The 15,190-nt window shown below is 60.4% G+C and overlaps 1 protein-coding gene across 1 annotated transcript; it reads right to left on the bottom strand.

Annotated features, from left to right (window-relative positions):
- Positions 1-8,732: 8,732 nt before the first annotated feature.
- Positions 8,733-13,821, bottom strand: CUNH15orf39 (chromosome unknown C15orf39 homolog). The gene is made up of 2 exons (XM_007446696.1): positions 11,058-13,821; positions 8,733-9,100 (listed from the first exon to the last, which is right to left on the bottom strand). The coding sequence occupies exons 1-2, from the start codon at positions 13,819-13,821 to the stop codon at positions 8,733-8,735; spliced, it is 3,132 nt and encodes a 1,043-aa protein (XP_007446758.1).
- Positions 13,822-15,190: the final 1,369 nt, after the last annotated feature.

Raw genomic sequence — 15,190 nt, 5'->3', positions numbered from 1 at the left:
CCCCCCCCCCCAACCAGATGTGAAGGGAGGTGAGAGGCTGTTGCAGGACGCAGCCTGCCTGGGTTCTCTAGCACCTGGAGTGGGTGGGGAGAGAAAGTGCAGCTGAGTGAGAAGAGCCAAGGTCCCACTGCCGCCTCTCTGCAGGGTGACCATGGACAAGCTGCTTGCTATCTCTGGGGCCAGGAGACTCACAGGGGAAGGGCCAGGTTTGGAGGTCCTGATCCTGGAGCCCAGAGCTACCCCTAGAGAGGACAGCCTATGGAGCCTTGTCCTCCCGATTCTGCCCCTGCCCCTGGGAACAGCATCCTCCCAGCTCAGAGGCCCTGGAGGCGGAGGGGCTGCACCTGCTTTCAGATTGCTCCATAGGTGTGAGTTGGCCTTCGTCCTGAGCAGGGGGCTGATCCCACGGTCACCCAGGTGATGGGCAGCTTCTCAGGCTACAGGTATTCCGAGGTATACCCTGCAGGGCACAACACCAGGAGGGTGTAAATACATTGAACAGGGCCCCCAGGCCACTCTGGGCCAAGACCTGAGCTCTGTTTGGCCATGGAGACTCTGACCTGCGGCAACCCCTGCTGGGCCTCAGTCTTCCCTGCTATCTCATGAGGATGTCAGTATTGCCTTGGAAGGCAAACAAGGGCAACCTTAGCTCCCAGCAGGCCCAAGACCAAAGGAAGCAGGGTTCTGGGTTGTTCTAGAAGGTGAGGCTGGGGCAGATGAGGGCCTTGCTCCGAGGGAATCACAGCCATCTGCGTCCTAGTCTAGACCCTCATAGGCCATCCCATAAAACCCAACCCTAATATGAACCCCTACGGAAAGCGTTAAAGTGTGGGGTCAGGAGGGTGGGGGATGACCCTTCAGGAAAAGGTTCTTAGGCCTAGGGGAAGGTTTGAGCTGGCCCACAGGGCAGTTAGAAGGGTAGGTGACAGGCATCCTCACAAGATCAGCCAGGGAACCCAGGAGGGACAAAGGTGTGGTGGTGGGCATGTTCCAGAAGAGAGCGGGCACCCCCCCACACACACTCACCGCTGGGGCTGAGTGAGGCCAGGCCCGTGCACCAGGGGCAGCAGGTACCCTTGTGCTGGCGCGCCTTGGCTACCACGGTGCTCGGGAAGTCTGAGTTGGCGAGCAGAATCTGCCTCCAGCCTCCACCTGGCTCTGCACCCACACCGACCTCTGGCTGCAGGGAGCCGGTGCGGTGAGGACTCAGCTGGCGCGCTAGCCACCATTGGAGGCCGGGGCCCCTCCCCAGCCTGGAAGGGGCCTGAGAGGCGGGCAGGGGCCCTAGGCTTAGCAGCCCACACAACACCATGGAGCCGAGAAGACTTACTAGAAACAGACTGGATTTTAGGAAGCAGGCATGGAGGACAGTAAGCACCTGAACCGAGGAGAGGGAAGCCTCTAAGCGTGCACTCCATCGGGCATGACCACCCGGGAAGGGCTGGGCTCGACTCCACCATTAAGAGCTGGGGCTGTGGGGGAACCGTCCACCTCGCTGCCTCAGTTGGCCCCCTTTGCTGAGGAAAGGAGGGATAATTTCCTCTCACATGGAACCTAGGACAAAACAAAGCGTCAGTCCCACATGGGTACATTCTAGGAAGGGAGAGGCCAGGGGCAGCATTGTGTGTGCTTGGGGCAGGGTAGGAGATACGGAGAAAAATGCCTTCTCTGAGGGCCTAGGAGAAAGGAAGATAAGCAGAGAGGAACTCCCAGACATTCTGCCTCAGGCCCTTTTCCAGCCACCCTCTAAGCAGGCTCAGCCGTAACTGGGGCGGCACTATTCTTACTGTCAGTATGATTTCCAGGCTGAGCCGGGGGTGAGGGAGAAGCATAGGTGGCGTGCGTGACACAGAAGTGGAGAGAGAGGAGCATGGCTGCCTTGGAGGCCAGGCCTGGGGCTTCCGACACGGTACCTGCCCTGGGCACGGGCAGGCCGTGCTGGAACAACCTGCCAGCTGTGGCCTCCCACTCAAAGGTATCCAAGTGCCAGGCCAGGACTGGAGCCAGACTCCCCTCAGGGGCAAGAGACAGAGTGGGATGGGACATAGGCCACCCAGCCATTATTGGGGTTTAGGGCCTGCTTGCCAGCTGGAAAGACAGAGGGACTCTGCTTGAGGGAAGGACTGGGCCTGGACCATTCAGACCTGCCTCTGTGACAGGGGCAGTCCCATCCTCCGGCTAAACGCATAAGCTGACCAGAGGGGACCTGTAGTCCCCCCAAAGTCCCTACCCACTCCCGCCCAAGTGGGCACCATAAAAAGAGGTGCAGAAACACCAGGCACTCCTCCCAGCTGGCTGTGGCTTCCTGTGGTGGTCTCCAGGAGCCCTGAGTGAGTTGAGTTGGGGGTCCCAGCAGCCAAGGTGGGAGGACAGCTGGGTCCCCCCGATGGATACTGGACAGGAACACAGCAGAAGCTGTGAGAGCTGGTTCCTCAGGACTGGGCACCTCTGCCCAGATGTCCTCAGAGACACTCCCGCTGCCCAGTTCAGCCCAGAGAGCCAGGGCCTGGTGCCAAGCAGGCTCTCTGCTTGAGAGGAACGTCCTGGGAGTCATTACACCTCTCTGCCCAGAGGCTCAGGTATCCAGGCTCTGGGTGGGCCAGCAGTCAAAAAGAAGGGGGCTGTGGGTCTGGGGCCCTGGTGTGGGTCCCCCAGCAGTCAGAGGCCTTGGTGGCCATAGAGCCAATGGGAAAGGGAGAAGGGGGACTGGGCTCTGCCCCACTGAAGTCGGTGGCACCAGGCTCCCGAAGGGTCCCTGGGAGGAAGCCCAGCACGAGAGGAGGTATTGCAGCAACCTCAGGCACCTCGTCCGCAGGGCGGGCCCAGCTGGAGGGCCCATATCAGGGAGGTGGGCCTTGGGGCCACAAGAGAAAGGAGCGCGGCTGGTGCCGGGTGGAAAGCAAGCCTGGTGTACAGAACGTGGCATCAGCTGAGCAGGGTGAGGTCTCCCTGAGACAGGCTTGCACCTGGACACGAGCCTCCTCCAGCAAGAAAATACGAAGGAAGTATTGATATAAGGGACTAAAAATAACTGCGTGCATGCGCAGTTGGGGCAAATTCTGGACAACGAGATACAAAGAGAGCAAGATGTGGGCACACCACCTGAGCCACCCCTCCACCCGACCCCTGGACACACCCCCACATAAGGAACTGGCTCACCCCACCTCAGCTAGCGAGCAAGCAATGGAACCTGTTACTTGTCACTTGTCCTCGCTCCCCGCTGCTGCAGCAAGGGCCCGAATAAAGCCTTGCCTGAATTTCTTTTCTGGCCTCTGATCCATTTTTACTGATTAAGGAGGCCAAGGACCCAGTCGGCAACATCCCCACCAGTCCTGAGGAACGCTGGAAGAGCCCGGGATGCCAGGGGCTGGGGCCAGAAGTGCCCGCGACCAGGAGAGGGGCCTGAGCTACCTCCAGATGGAGCAGCACCAGGTCCGGAGAGGCTCCAAGCTGGACAACTGGCCAGGGCTGGGGCACCAGAAGCTGGGGGCCTGGGATGCACACTGGTCTGGAAGGCAGTGTTGGGGAAGCACCAGGCAGATCTGGTGGGGACCTGGTTTAGTGGCTGGGACTCGTGCCACCTGCTAGGCTTGGCTTTACCAGGGTGGTGGTGGACAGGGCTGGCGAAGATGCCCCTGGAAGCTGGCGTCCGTGTGTCCTCAGGACCAACAGGTGGCAAGCTGAGCGGGGGCAGGGAAGGCTGGTCAGGGCTACCCTGGCTCTCCCACACTGAGGAGGCCCCAAGCTTTGCGGAAAGGCAGGCAGGGCCCAGGACTGCCGGGGCACCCAGGCCTCCCCAAGCAGGGTCTCTTGCCCACTCGCAGTGGATGGGAGCCCAGGCCTCACTGAGGACACTTCAGAAGGAAGGCCCAAGGCCCCAGCGGGCAAGAGGCTGGCGGAAGCCCCTAGCTTCTCTGCCCTGAGGCCCCAAGCCAAAGCCCCAGTCCCTCTGACAGCGGGGCTTGGGGAAGGGAGGTTGGTAGGGCCTGAGGACAAACAGCCGCCACGGTTGGAATCGCAGGCTGTGAACTATGGGGAGGAGAGAAGACCGCCCCGGTCTCACCACCCGCACCTGAGAAGGAGAGGGGCTTGTAGATGATTTTATCTGATGGCTGGTGGAGAAAGGAGCAAGGGACACCCCCTGCCAGGCCTAGTAATCATTGGAGAGGCCTCTTGAGGTCCTTCCAAGGAGCACAGGGGCTCAGCACATCATTCCCAGGAGCCCAGGTTCTCGCTGCCCTGAGAAGGCACAGGGGCCTGGGGGTGGGGTCCCTAGAGGACAGAGGCAGCAGTGCAGGAGGCAGAGTGACCAGTTCAGGCTGAGGCTGGGGAGGGGTGGAGGGGGTGGGTGTCAGATGGGGTGGATAGCTCCATCAACAGACGTACAAGCCTCTGGGTGGGCAGCAGCTAGGACGCCCAGAGTTGGGGTCCCCAAGGAGGCAGCAGTGTACCCAAGGAGCCCCCCATCTACCTGCCAACCTCAGTCCAGCCAGGGGAGCGAGAGGAGGGGCTCTGCAGCACCTCCCCTGCCCCGGGGCCTGGAAGGGCTGCATTAGGCTGGGCTGCGGCACCCCCTGGGCCGGGGGCTGGGGGAGCTGCCCGAGAAGAGGTCCTGAGAGCACAGAGGACAACAGCCAGAGCAGAGCCCAGCGCTCACCGGCCAGAGCGCCCCTGCGGCCTTCCTCACACCCACGCCCTCCCCAGGCTTCTTCAGCTGGGGCCGGGCCTAAGGGGCAGCAGGCAGGGCTGGAGGCACCACTCTCACTTCCAGAGGGGCCTGGGGGGTCAGAAGAGGCACATTCATTCAGGTGGGAGTTGGGCCCTCCTCCATTTCTCCTGCAAGGGGCGGAGGGAGAGCAGCCCGGTCACTCCAACCCCCTCAGTGATAAGCCAGGGAGGAAGCCGTGGAGGTTACCGAGGGGAAGCGGGTATCCTCGTGCCCCTCAACCCCTGCATAGCCTTGCTCTCCTTCTCCCCACGACACCCGCTCGAGACAGAGCTTCCCCCTCACTCACCTCTTTGCAGGCTTAACTCCTGGCAGCAAAACTAGCTGGTTGGGCCCCTCAGCCTTTTGTACTGGGCTGGGGAGCCAGGTGGGGCAGCCAGGGGGCAGGGCCTCACTCAAGCTGGAGGCTCACCTGAGCACCCTCCTCCTTTTATTAGGGCAAGAGGGGCACGTGATGTCTAGAAAGCCCACCTGGGTGGGGAGAGAAGCCCAGCCAGGGCAGGTCTGAGCCAGGCCAACAGGGGGCGGAGCGGAGCCAGACACAAAGGTTCCTGGCCTCCCCGCTGGCCCAGAACCCTCAGGACTGGCTCTATGTGTTAACACAGGCCCCGACCTGATGTGACCATCAGCAAGTTCCTGTATCAGTTTCCCCACCTGTAATCTAGTGGGAGTAGTAGTCCGTGTTACTGGAAAACCTGACTCAGCATCACCTTCAATTAAAACCCAGGTTCCTGGGGCTTCCCTGGTGGCGCAGTGGTTGAGAGTCCGCCTGCCGATGCAGGGGACACAGGTGCGTGCCCCGGCCCGGGAGGATCCCACATGCCGCGGAGCGGCTGGGCCCATGAGCCATGGCCACTGAGCCTGCGCGTCCAGAGCCTGTGCTCCACAACTGGAGAGGCCACAACAGTGAGAGGCCCGCGTACCGCAAAATAAAACAAAAACAACAAAACCCAGGTTCCTGGGCTCTGCCCAAGACCCTTCTCAATGGGGCCCGGGAAACCATTTCCCAGGTGATTGTTTGAAAAGCCCTGCCTGGGCGCAGCCCAGCCCAGGAGCCTTAGCCGGTTACAGGGAACGGTGGGGTCAGAACCGAAGCAGAGTGGGCCCCACTCCAGTTTCCTTGAGGGCTGGGGAGCACCCAGCACACTCAGCTCCGCACCCCATCCCCCACTTCCTTGCCCTCAGCTCTTAGCCATCAATATCCCCACCAAAGAATGGAACAGGCTTTCTGAAAAACTGTGAGGGGTGATAGCACTGCCTCCCTGACAAGAGTCCTGGGGCAGAGTTCTGTTCCGGTCCCACCACCTTAGGCTGGGCTCCTTAGGATGCTGTCGTATCTCCTCCCTTAACAGACCCCTCAGGCCAGGGCCAGGTCTCTCCCCTCAGACTGGGCTCCCAGGACACAGTTATCCCAAGGGAGGCAGCCACCTCCCCCTACCAGCTCCAGCTCTGCACTGCCCTCATCCAGCCTCTGCACCATTACGGTCCTCTAGGGCCCCAGGCGGACTCGGGTGCGGGTGCGGAGCCCTATCTCGAGGTGTCAGATCCTGCCAGGTAACCGTGCACAAGATGCATGCCTGGCACGTGACAGGGACACAGTAGGTGTACAAGGAAGGCAGGAAAGGAGGGAAGAGGGCAGAGGAAAGAAGGAAGGAAGGAAAAGAAAATAAAAAGGAAAGAAGGAAAGAATCAGAGCCAAATCCAGCAAGGCCCTGGTAGCCGGGTGGGTGAGGCTGGCAGGCTGCAGAAGCCCAGGGCCCGGGGGTTCAGAGTGACCTCACCTACGCTGCAATCCTGTCTCTCCCTGCCTACGCCAGTAGCGCGGAGTGATTCAAACTCTCCAACACCTCGGCTTTCTGTAAACATGAACCACACCCCACCTCTTCAGTTCGCAAGACAGAGTTGACTGGTAGGAGCAGAGGCTGGATTTGAGCCTTGTTTCCAGGCCCCGCCTCCTCCCATCTTGCTCCTGCACTCCAGCCACACCTATTTCCTCTGGGACCCTGCGCATGCTGTTCACCTGACTCAGGAAGCACTCGGCACTCATTTACCCACATCTTCCTACTTGGCTCCAAGGCCCACTTCAGGCCTATTTCCTCTTCTGGGACCCAAGGACACCTCCTCACATCCCGGTTAGGCCAGGTCCCTTCTGAGCTTCCATGGCACCCTTCCCCCAGGTTCTGCACTGCAGTCACCACATGTGTTGGAGTTACCTATCTCCTGACCTGTCCCCTTCCCAGGCCAGGGGACTCCAAGGGCCTGTGTGGATAGAGTACTGGGGGCAATGGGTCTACACAAATAGTGTAGCTGAGCTCAGTGAAGACCCACAAATATTAGGATAGATGCTGGTAGGTGTTGACCAGCCCTCACAGACTGGCTCTGCCCAGACTGAGTGGGAAACCACAGCCAGGAGGCAACCTCAGCAGCCCTGAGAACAAACCTCTATGGGAATACATGCCAGCAGAGGCAGGGTGTCTGGAGGGAACCTAAGCCCAGCTAAGGTGTAAGAGGGGCCATCCCTCAGTGGAGAGATGGGGACAGCTCTGTTTTACCTAGCCCTTGGCAGGCACATCCTTGGTCCTGGCAGAGGGGCACACAATAGGGTCTGGTGACCAGCATTTCTCACTGGGCAGTGGGCTACATACCAGCAACCACCAGGACCCACATGGGTCTCAGGAGGGAGAGGCTTTGCCTGAGCAGGGAAATGGCTGCACCGTGGGCATGTGGTGAGGGCCCATGTGGCCGGAGCAAGTGCGCACAGCGTGCTTGTTGGCCTCAGCATCTTCTGGGCTGGGAGCAGGGAGAGCTGCAGCCTCTGAGTGAAGGGCTAGTGATGATATCACCTGGCGATGACATATGAAATCTATGACCTCCCCCCAAGACACAGTCAGGCCCCAGGTCCAAACAACCCAAATGCTTTTATGTTTAATGGCCTACCTCCAGGGCCCACAGCCTTATTACAGACCTTAACTAGGCCAAGGGCCTGGCTTGCCAGCCTCTGGCTCAGTTCAGCACTCTGCAAGAAGGTAACCCACAGCAGGCCTGGCTGATGCGGCCCTGGCTTGGGGAGGGCCAAGGTCCTTAGTCGACATCTTCGGAGACCTCCCAGGACTGAGCTGTCACTCAGCCTGTCCCTTTTTTAGTCCCTGAGTCCCTGCAGCTGCTTGGCTTCCGGCAAACACACAACTTTCCTGGGAAAATGCACCAGGTTGGGGCGGCACCTCAGGGAAGTCACTGGTGTCAATTCAGCACAGGCCGGGGCCTCCCAGGGGTGAAAGCAGCAGGCCCAGGACAAGGATGCCAGCCCCAGGCTGTATCCCTGCACCCCCTGTAGCAGGGGATGGGAGGGGAAGGCTCCCTCAAGGAGCTCCAGACTCGGGAGTTAGGGCCCAACCCCAAATGCTGGGGCTGTATGTAGCCCTAGGGTTTCCTGGGAAATGACTCTAGGAAGTGTGTGAGCCATATACACTGGACAACATACCACTCTAAGATGACCAAGTCCTATGACACATCAAGACTTTCTAGAGGAAGGTTCTGCGGGCCTCAGCCTCCTATTCCAGGCCCTGGCTGAGATCTAGGCTCCTGTCCTGGGCAGGACGCAGAGAGCAAACCATGATGGGTGTGTGTCAGGCATCACCCCACAACAACCCTGCGAGGTAGGCTGTGTTGTCCTATTTTACAAACGGGGAACTGAGGGCGCAAGAGAGGAAGTGGCCTGCCCGTTTACACAGCAAGGAACAGGAGCCAGGATTCAAGCCCAAGTCCGTCGGGCTCCAAAGCCCACACGTTTTCTCTACGGAAGAAACAGGAAGTGGTCCTTTCTGATAAAGGCCCTCAAGTTAAAAGTTCAGGGGCTCTCAGCCCAGCCTGGGGTGGGGGGCGGGGGCAGGGTAAGAGCTGGAGAAACCCCAAGGCCACGTCCACTCCTGGCCCTCAGCAGCTAGACCGGCAGAAGCGGGGCACAGAGAGTGATCCCCAGATCTCCAAACAGCAGAGGCGACCAAGGCTACAGCTGATGACTCTGGCTGCCCAACAGCTGCGGGCGGGGCGCGGTCCGGTCGGGTCCTGAGGCCTTGTGGCCCCAAGTGGGCAGAGCCAGGCCATTGAGCCAGGCGGATTCGAGCAGGCTGCGGAAGCGTGCCCTCATCGCGGGGCCGGGCAAGCTGGCACCAGCAGCAGGGGTGGGTGAGGCACCTCGGGACCCTCCTCCAGCAGTTGCCTCTGCTTTCTCCAGGCCAGGGGTTGGTGCCTTCCTCCCCGGCTTTTTGGCTTTGGGGGCAGACAACTTCCAAGCCAGGTCTAGGCTCTCTGGCTCCTCTCTGGCCACGGTGGGCTCTGAGGAGGGCACAGATCCAGCCTCAGTGTCAAAGTCACCTGGAAAATGAACATACCGTCAGGCTGCAGACCCCCAACACCCTCAAGTCCCATCTCCAGGCCTCCAAAGCCATCTAAACCAGTGGCTCTACTGTCCCAGGTCAGGGCGGCCCTGGCAGGGTCACAGACATCATGACCCTTTCCCAGCATGTGCACACTGGCCAGACTGTCATGCCCGTCAAGCCGAAAGGGTGTGCTTCTCCTCAGGTGATACCAGCACTCTATCTAGTGGGGGAACCCCCCAGGAACCCTTTGGGTGCAAGGACAACAGGAAAGGGGCTCAACAGGCCAGAAACCATTGGTCTGATCCAAAGGGTCACTGAACAGGTGGGGAAACTGAGGCACAGAGAGAGAGGACCCTGCCACATATAAGGGTGCCATCATCCTTCTGTCACATCACCCCCAGAACCGGAACAAGAGCCAGGCAGGGACTGCCCAGAGAGCAGTGCCTGGAGGGAGGGAGTGGAGGAAGGGGTGGAGGGAATGGGAGGGGCCTTCTGACCAAGAGCACACCTACTTGGAAGCGGGGCTGTCAGGGGAGCACTGTCTAAGGACACCACTGAGGAGTGGCCCCATAAGGATACGGGAGGGAATGGGGACGGGGGCACCAAAATGCAGCCAGTGGTAGGAAGCTGGGCCCCAGACTCTCGTAGGCTTGGTCAGAGCAGGAGGGGTCTGTGATGTGCCTGTGACCCACCGTCCAGAGGACCTGTCCCTCTCTGGGGCCCAGAGAGCCCAAATGTGTAGAGAGAAGACTGGCTGGGGGGCTTGTGAGTGAGGCATGACACCCACCTTCACTCTTTCTCACCCAGGAATAGAATGCTTGTACTTGCGTTTTCTTTGCACCCCATTAGGGCAAATGCCCCAACTTTGTAAGTGCTCAGCAATGCTCATCACCCACACCCCAAACTCCACATCAGCACCTCGCTGCCTCAGGCCCCCTCTCCACCCCGATATGGAGTCTGGACCAGGGCAAGACTGCCAGGATGGGGAGGGGACAAGAAAGAGTTTCTGTGGAGACACAACCAGAGGCCTGGTGGACGTAAGGCAGGGGGACTACAGAGTGGGCCCCTGGCCTCAGTGCCAGATGTCCTGAAGTAGGACAGGCAACGACAGACACCACTTGACACCATCACCGAAGGTGCGGCTAAAGAAGAGTGATCCTTGTGGTACCCGCCGTGAGGCACTACAGCCACTCCCCAGAGCAAGGTCCAGCTACCTGAACTGAGGCAGAAGATGCTCCCGGACACAAAAACAGCACATTGGACAACACCGTGCACAGATTATTTGGTAGGGAAAAGCAAACCACAAAATGACGCTCCGACTTACAGGCAATTTCTGTGTGTGTAAATATCTGGGAGGACTGGGGAATTACACATTTAATAGTGTTCAGGGAGGGAGGGTGGGACCCCTCCCCCTCCCAGGTTTGGGGTACGAGGTGCTGGATGAGTGCAGTGCTGCTGAGACGGGAAAGGTGGGGATGGGAAGCGAGCTCAGGGGAAAGGTCAGGAGCGTGGTTTGGGAGGAGTTAAGGGTTGAAGAGACCCCAGGTGCAGAAGCCCAGCATGCAGCCAGGTATTTGGGGCTTGAGCTCAGAAGAGGGGAGCGGGGCGGGACAGACACAGGGGGAGGTGACCTCAGACAGGCACAACGGAGGATGAGGGGGGAACCTGGGAGGGTGCTGCGCCAAGGAAGGCCAAGTTTTCCTGGGGACAGGGCAGTTGGCATGTTCAGAGACTTACGAAGGAGGCTGTGCAGGCGCTCACTGAGGCTGGGGGTAAAGAGGGATGGGGGCGTCCACAGAGCCTACCCTGGAAGGCCAGCCCCCTCCCCAGGCACTAGCTCTTTCCAGAAGCCCGGGAATCCCTCAGCCCCTGGCTGCGACCACTCACACAGCCCACACACCTGTCACTCGCTCACACAGCTCCGGTGGCTACTGGGGCTGCCCCATGCTCACCCAGCTGGCGGCGTACACAGTCTCGCCACTGAAGGCCCAGCAGGTCAGGGTAGATGTCGGGCAGCTGGCGCAGTGCCAGCAGCTTCAGCATGCGCGACGTGCAGCCGTGCAAGGCGCGCTCCCGCAGGGCCCGCTCCTCCGACAGCGTGGTGGGCCGCAGCTCCACGCGATGCTCCTGCAGCACGTGGTCCACGGAAGCGGGTGGCAGCCGCGGGAAGAGCCGCTCCTTCACCAGGTGGATGGGCACGAAGATGGCCCCGGCCCGCACCACGTGGGGGAAGGGGCACTGCTGCGTGCACACGAAGCTCTGCAGCTGGGACAGCAGCTTGCTCAGCAGCCCCTGCACACCCTGGCAGTCCTGCCACGCCGCCCGGCCCCAAGGCCCAGACGTCTCAAGCCACTCGCGCAGCTTTTCCGGTGGGGAGTGGGCCACTGAGCCCGAGATGGCGTCACACAGGGAGGCATGCAGTCCTGCAAAATGTTGCTCTGGGGAGTCTGCTGTGGCGGGAGTAGACGCTGGAGCGGGGCCTACAACTGGAGCCGGAGCTGGAGCCGGAGCCGGAGCCGGTGCCGGTGCAGGCGATGGAGCCGGAGCAGGGGCCGAGGCGGGGGAGGTCATGGCTACAGCTGGAGGGCTGGGCAGCGCCAGGTTGAAGCAGGCCACGGGCAAGGGCTGGGTGAGAATCTGTAGTCCAGCGGGCACAGGTGTGGGGGTGGGTGCAGGCTGAGCAGGGGCTGAGGTGGGCACAGCTGGGACCACGGCTGGAACCACAGTTGCAGGCAAGGGTGCTGGCCGGAGGATCTTGAATTTTCGGAACATGAAGGCCACAGAGCTGTGGAAGTTGGTCCTTGGGGTCGCCTCTGTGGTCACTGGCACCCCAGGCAGGTCTGGTGCCTCTGTGACTACCTTTTTCAGGGCTTGCCGATCTGAGACTGTGTCCCCCACACCTGGCATGTCGGAGACTGTGTTTCCCACGCCTGGCACACACACAGCTGCGGAGGCCTTGGCATGCCCTGCGGGATGAGGGACCTTGGTAGGCGGGGCCTCTGCTGTGGTCTTCTTCACACTCAAGTCCAGTGCCACCTCCTCCTTAAGTGAGGCGTGCACACTCGAGGGGGCTTCCCGGCCAGGCAGAGATCCCCTGCAGTCTTTGTCATGGCTCTCACTGGGGGCTGGGGCCGGGTCTGGCTCAGCCGTGGCCTCAGGTGCCTGCACGTCCAGGTAGTCACGGTAGGGGGCCAGGCTGAAGACGTTGTCGATAATGGGCATGGGTGGGGAGCTGGGTGGCAGTGTGCCCTCGTTCTGTGGAAGAGACTGGCGCTCCTGGGCACAGGGCAGGAGTGCCGGTGGGGTGCGTGGAACTGGGCTATCTCCAATGATGATGGGTGCCCCAGGGTGCTCATCGAGGTGGGGCTGGAGCTGCTCTCTCCTGCAGCTGGGCAGCCACATCTTCTCCTCAGCTTCCTGCACTGGCTTCTCTGCAGGCCTTGCAGGCTCTAAGCATGGCTGGCTGGCAGGCAGAGGCTGGCATGCCCGCTGGAAGGCACCGGGCTGTGGCACAGCCTGCACACTGTTCTGGGAAGGTGGCGTCCCTCCGAGCCCTGGGGATGCTCCATAGAGAGAGAGGTCATCCCGGGCATAAGGAAAGCCCAGCGTCTGGGGGGCAAAGTCCACTGGGCAGCGTGGGGCAAGAGGTGGCTCCAGCTTGAGGCCTGGCGAGGGTGCTGGGAGGGGGGCAGAGGGGTAGGAATAAGTATCCAACCCCACTGGGGGCATATAAGGTGTCTGAGCTGCCTGCTGCCTCAGGTAGGGGCTGCTTAGCCCACCAGCTGGGTACCCGGCCCCCTTGTGGGCTCCCAGAGGCTGCGGTGGAAGCATTGAGCCATAGCTGCCCTGCTTCTCTGGGTGGCGACAGGCTGGAGGGCAAGGGAGGGCCTGTGCGGGATGGGGCAGCGGGTAGTGGGTGGGCACTGCATCCTGGCAGGCTGGTCCCAGAGGTTGGGCCAGCTGCGTCCAAGGACTGGGGGGTCCCTCGGACAATGCCTGCTTAGGCTCCCCAGAGTAAGGACCTGCATACTTGGAGGCCAGGAAGCCCGTGCTGTGGATGGCCCGATACTTCTCTAAGAATGCCTGGCACGGGGAGAAGCTCACCGAGGAGTCTTTGCCAGGTGTCCCAGCTGGCACCCCACGCAAGAAGGTACCATCCAGGGACTGGCTCTTGCCAGGAGCTGGGGGCAGAGAACAAGATGGGTCGGCGGTGGGTAACAGGGATCCAGTCACCAGCGTCCAATCAACATCCAGAGGCCTCTTTGCTGCCCCTTCCCCCAGGCACGTTGAGAGCCCATAACACAGAGGGTTGCGGTAGACAGGTTTGGGTGCCGCCAGTGGTGGGCCTGGGTAGGAGTGAGCCTGGGGACTGAAGGGTAGGAGCTCAACGGGGCCAGAGTCCTGTACTTTCTCGGAGCTTTCTGTGGGTGGGCGGTAGAGCAGGCAGCTGGTCAGAAGGTTGTCTGCCCGAAGTGGGGGTCCTGCCATGCTGGTGGGGTACAAAGGTGGGTATGGGGTCCAGGATGCCAACCGCTCAGACCCTGTCTTCGGAGGACCCCCCATGGGGCAGGAGAAGTAGGCACCTTTGTAGCTGCAGGGGTCCTGGTTACCAGCAGAGGGAGGCAGGCTGTGCCCGGGCCCAGAGTCTGCCTCTAGGCGGGGCAGCTTGCCATACATCACAGGCCCCAGAGTCCCCAGTGGCCGCTTCTCCGCCATCACTGTAAAGGCTTCAAGCCCTCCAGGGCCCCAGCTACTCAACTGCTGACCTGGGAGAGAGAGGGAGAGGCAGGGGCTGTCAGAAAAACAGGTCACAGGCAAGCAACAGAAGGCTGTTGCTCTTCCTGGCTCATTGCCATATGCCCAAGAACTTGGCACTTAGTAATTGCTCAATAAAGACTGTATGGATGAATGAATGAAGGCACGAGCCAACTTTATTTTGTAAGCTGCAGAATCCTTTGTTTAATGAATTCTTGTACAGCAGCCCTAACCTACCCCCGCCCCCACTCCAGGAGCCCCTTCTGTTCAGCTTTCCTCCACATGACTCCCAAGACCCCTTCCACAATTTCAGACTTTGTAGAACACAGTCTGAGGATCGCTTCGCTTGGCTACTCCTCCTGCCCACACCTCCACCCATTTACAGATGAGGAGACCCATTCATCCCAAAGTCACTGATGAAAGACATGGGAGGAGAGGCAGGCTTCCTACCTCTCACTACAAGCTCTTATTCCAAGACGCCATAGTGATCTCTAGATGCCTACAGCGGCCAAGACGTGGAATCAGGCACTATCTACAAATTCAGATTTCCTGTGATACTCTAGATCTCACTTTCTGACCTGCCAGTCTCATCGAAAATAGCAGAGCCAGGCCTGGAACCCGGGTCCCTAGGCCCAGGAGGACAGACACTGGGCTTGGTTTTAGAGGGCAGTACCCCAGCATAACCCTTTGTATAAGCCCCACCCCGCGCCCTAGACCCACCCCAGACCCACCCCCAGGAGAAGAGCAAAGGCTGTCCAGCAGATGGTGCTGTGGCGCCAACAGGAAGCTGCCAAAAGGGGAGGGGAGGAGAACCTGTGCCCGTCCCAGCCCCCAAACTGCAGCTATTCCAAGAACATGGGGGCAGCACAGGACCCTGGAGCAGGTGGGGAGGCGAGAGGATGTGAATATGCAGGGAAGGAGCTTCCAGGGGTCACAAAGTGCTAGTTGGCAACGACCCCCATTGTATTGATGGAAAAACTGAGCACCAGAGAAAGACTAAGGTCCTCAAGCAAGGCCAAGCAAGGACTGGGACCTAGAGGCTCAGAGAGGTCAAGTGTGGCTTTCCTCAAGGCAGCAGGCACCCAATGGCCCAGGAGGGGGTCATCTGAGGCCAGTCTACTAGGACCACATTGACCTGCTCCTACCTCCCCCCAGTGCCCTGTTCCCCGAAACCCTCAGGTGGCTTAGAAAGGATGAATCAGCTCAATCTTGCTATCATTAGGCCATGGGACAGGTGTCACAAGTTTCTATCACCAAGCCAAGACCAGCCCCCCCCCCCAGTCTTCTCCCTTCCGGCTGGGGGCCCAACAACCCCCCCCCCCCCGCGCCA

This window comes from Lipotes vexillifer, unplaced genomic scaffold, assembly GCF_000442215.2.
Source record: "Lipotes vexillifer unplaced genomic scaffold, Lipotes_vexillifer_v1.1 scaffold242, whole genome shotgun sequence".
NCBI classification, from domain to species: Eukaryota; Metazoa; Chordata; class Mammalia; order Artiodactyla; family Lipotidae; genus Lipotes; species Lipotes vexillifer.
This window is presented reverse-complemented; position numbering and strand designations above follow the sequence as displayed.

Coding starts and splice junctions, on each gene's coding strand:
- CUNH15orf39 (XM_007446696.1), bottom strand. CDS start 13,821: ATGGCGGAGAAGCGGCCACTGGGGACTCTGGGGCCTGTGATGTATGGC. Junction 9,101..11,057: donor CTGTGTACGCCGCCAGCTGG/GTGAGCATGGGG, acceptor TTCATTTTCCAG/GTGACTTTGACACTGAGGCT.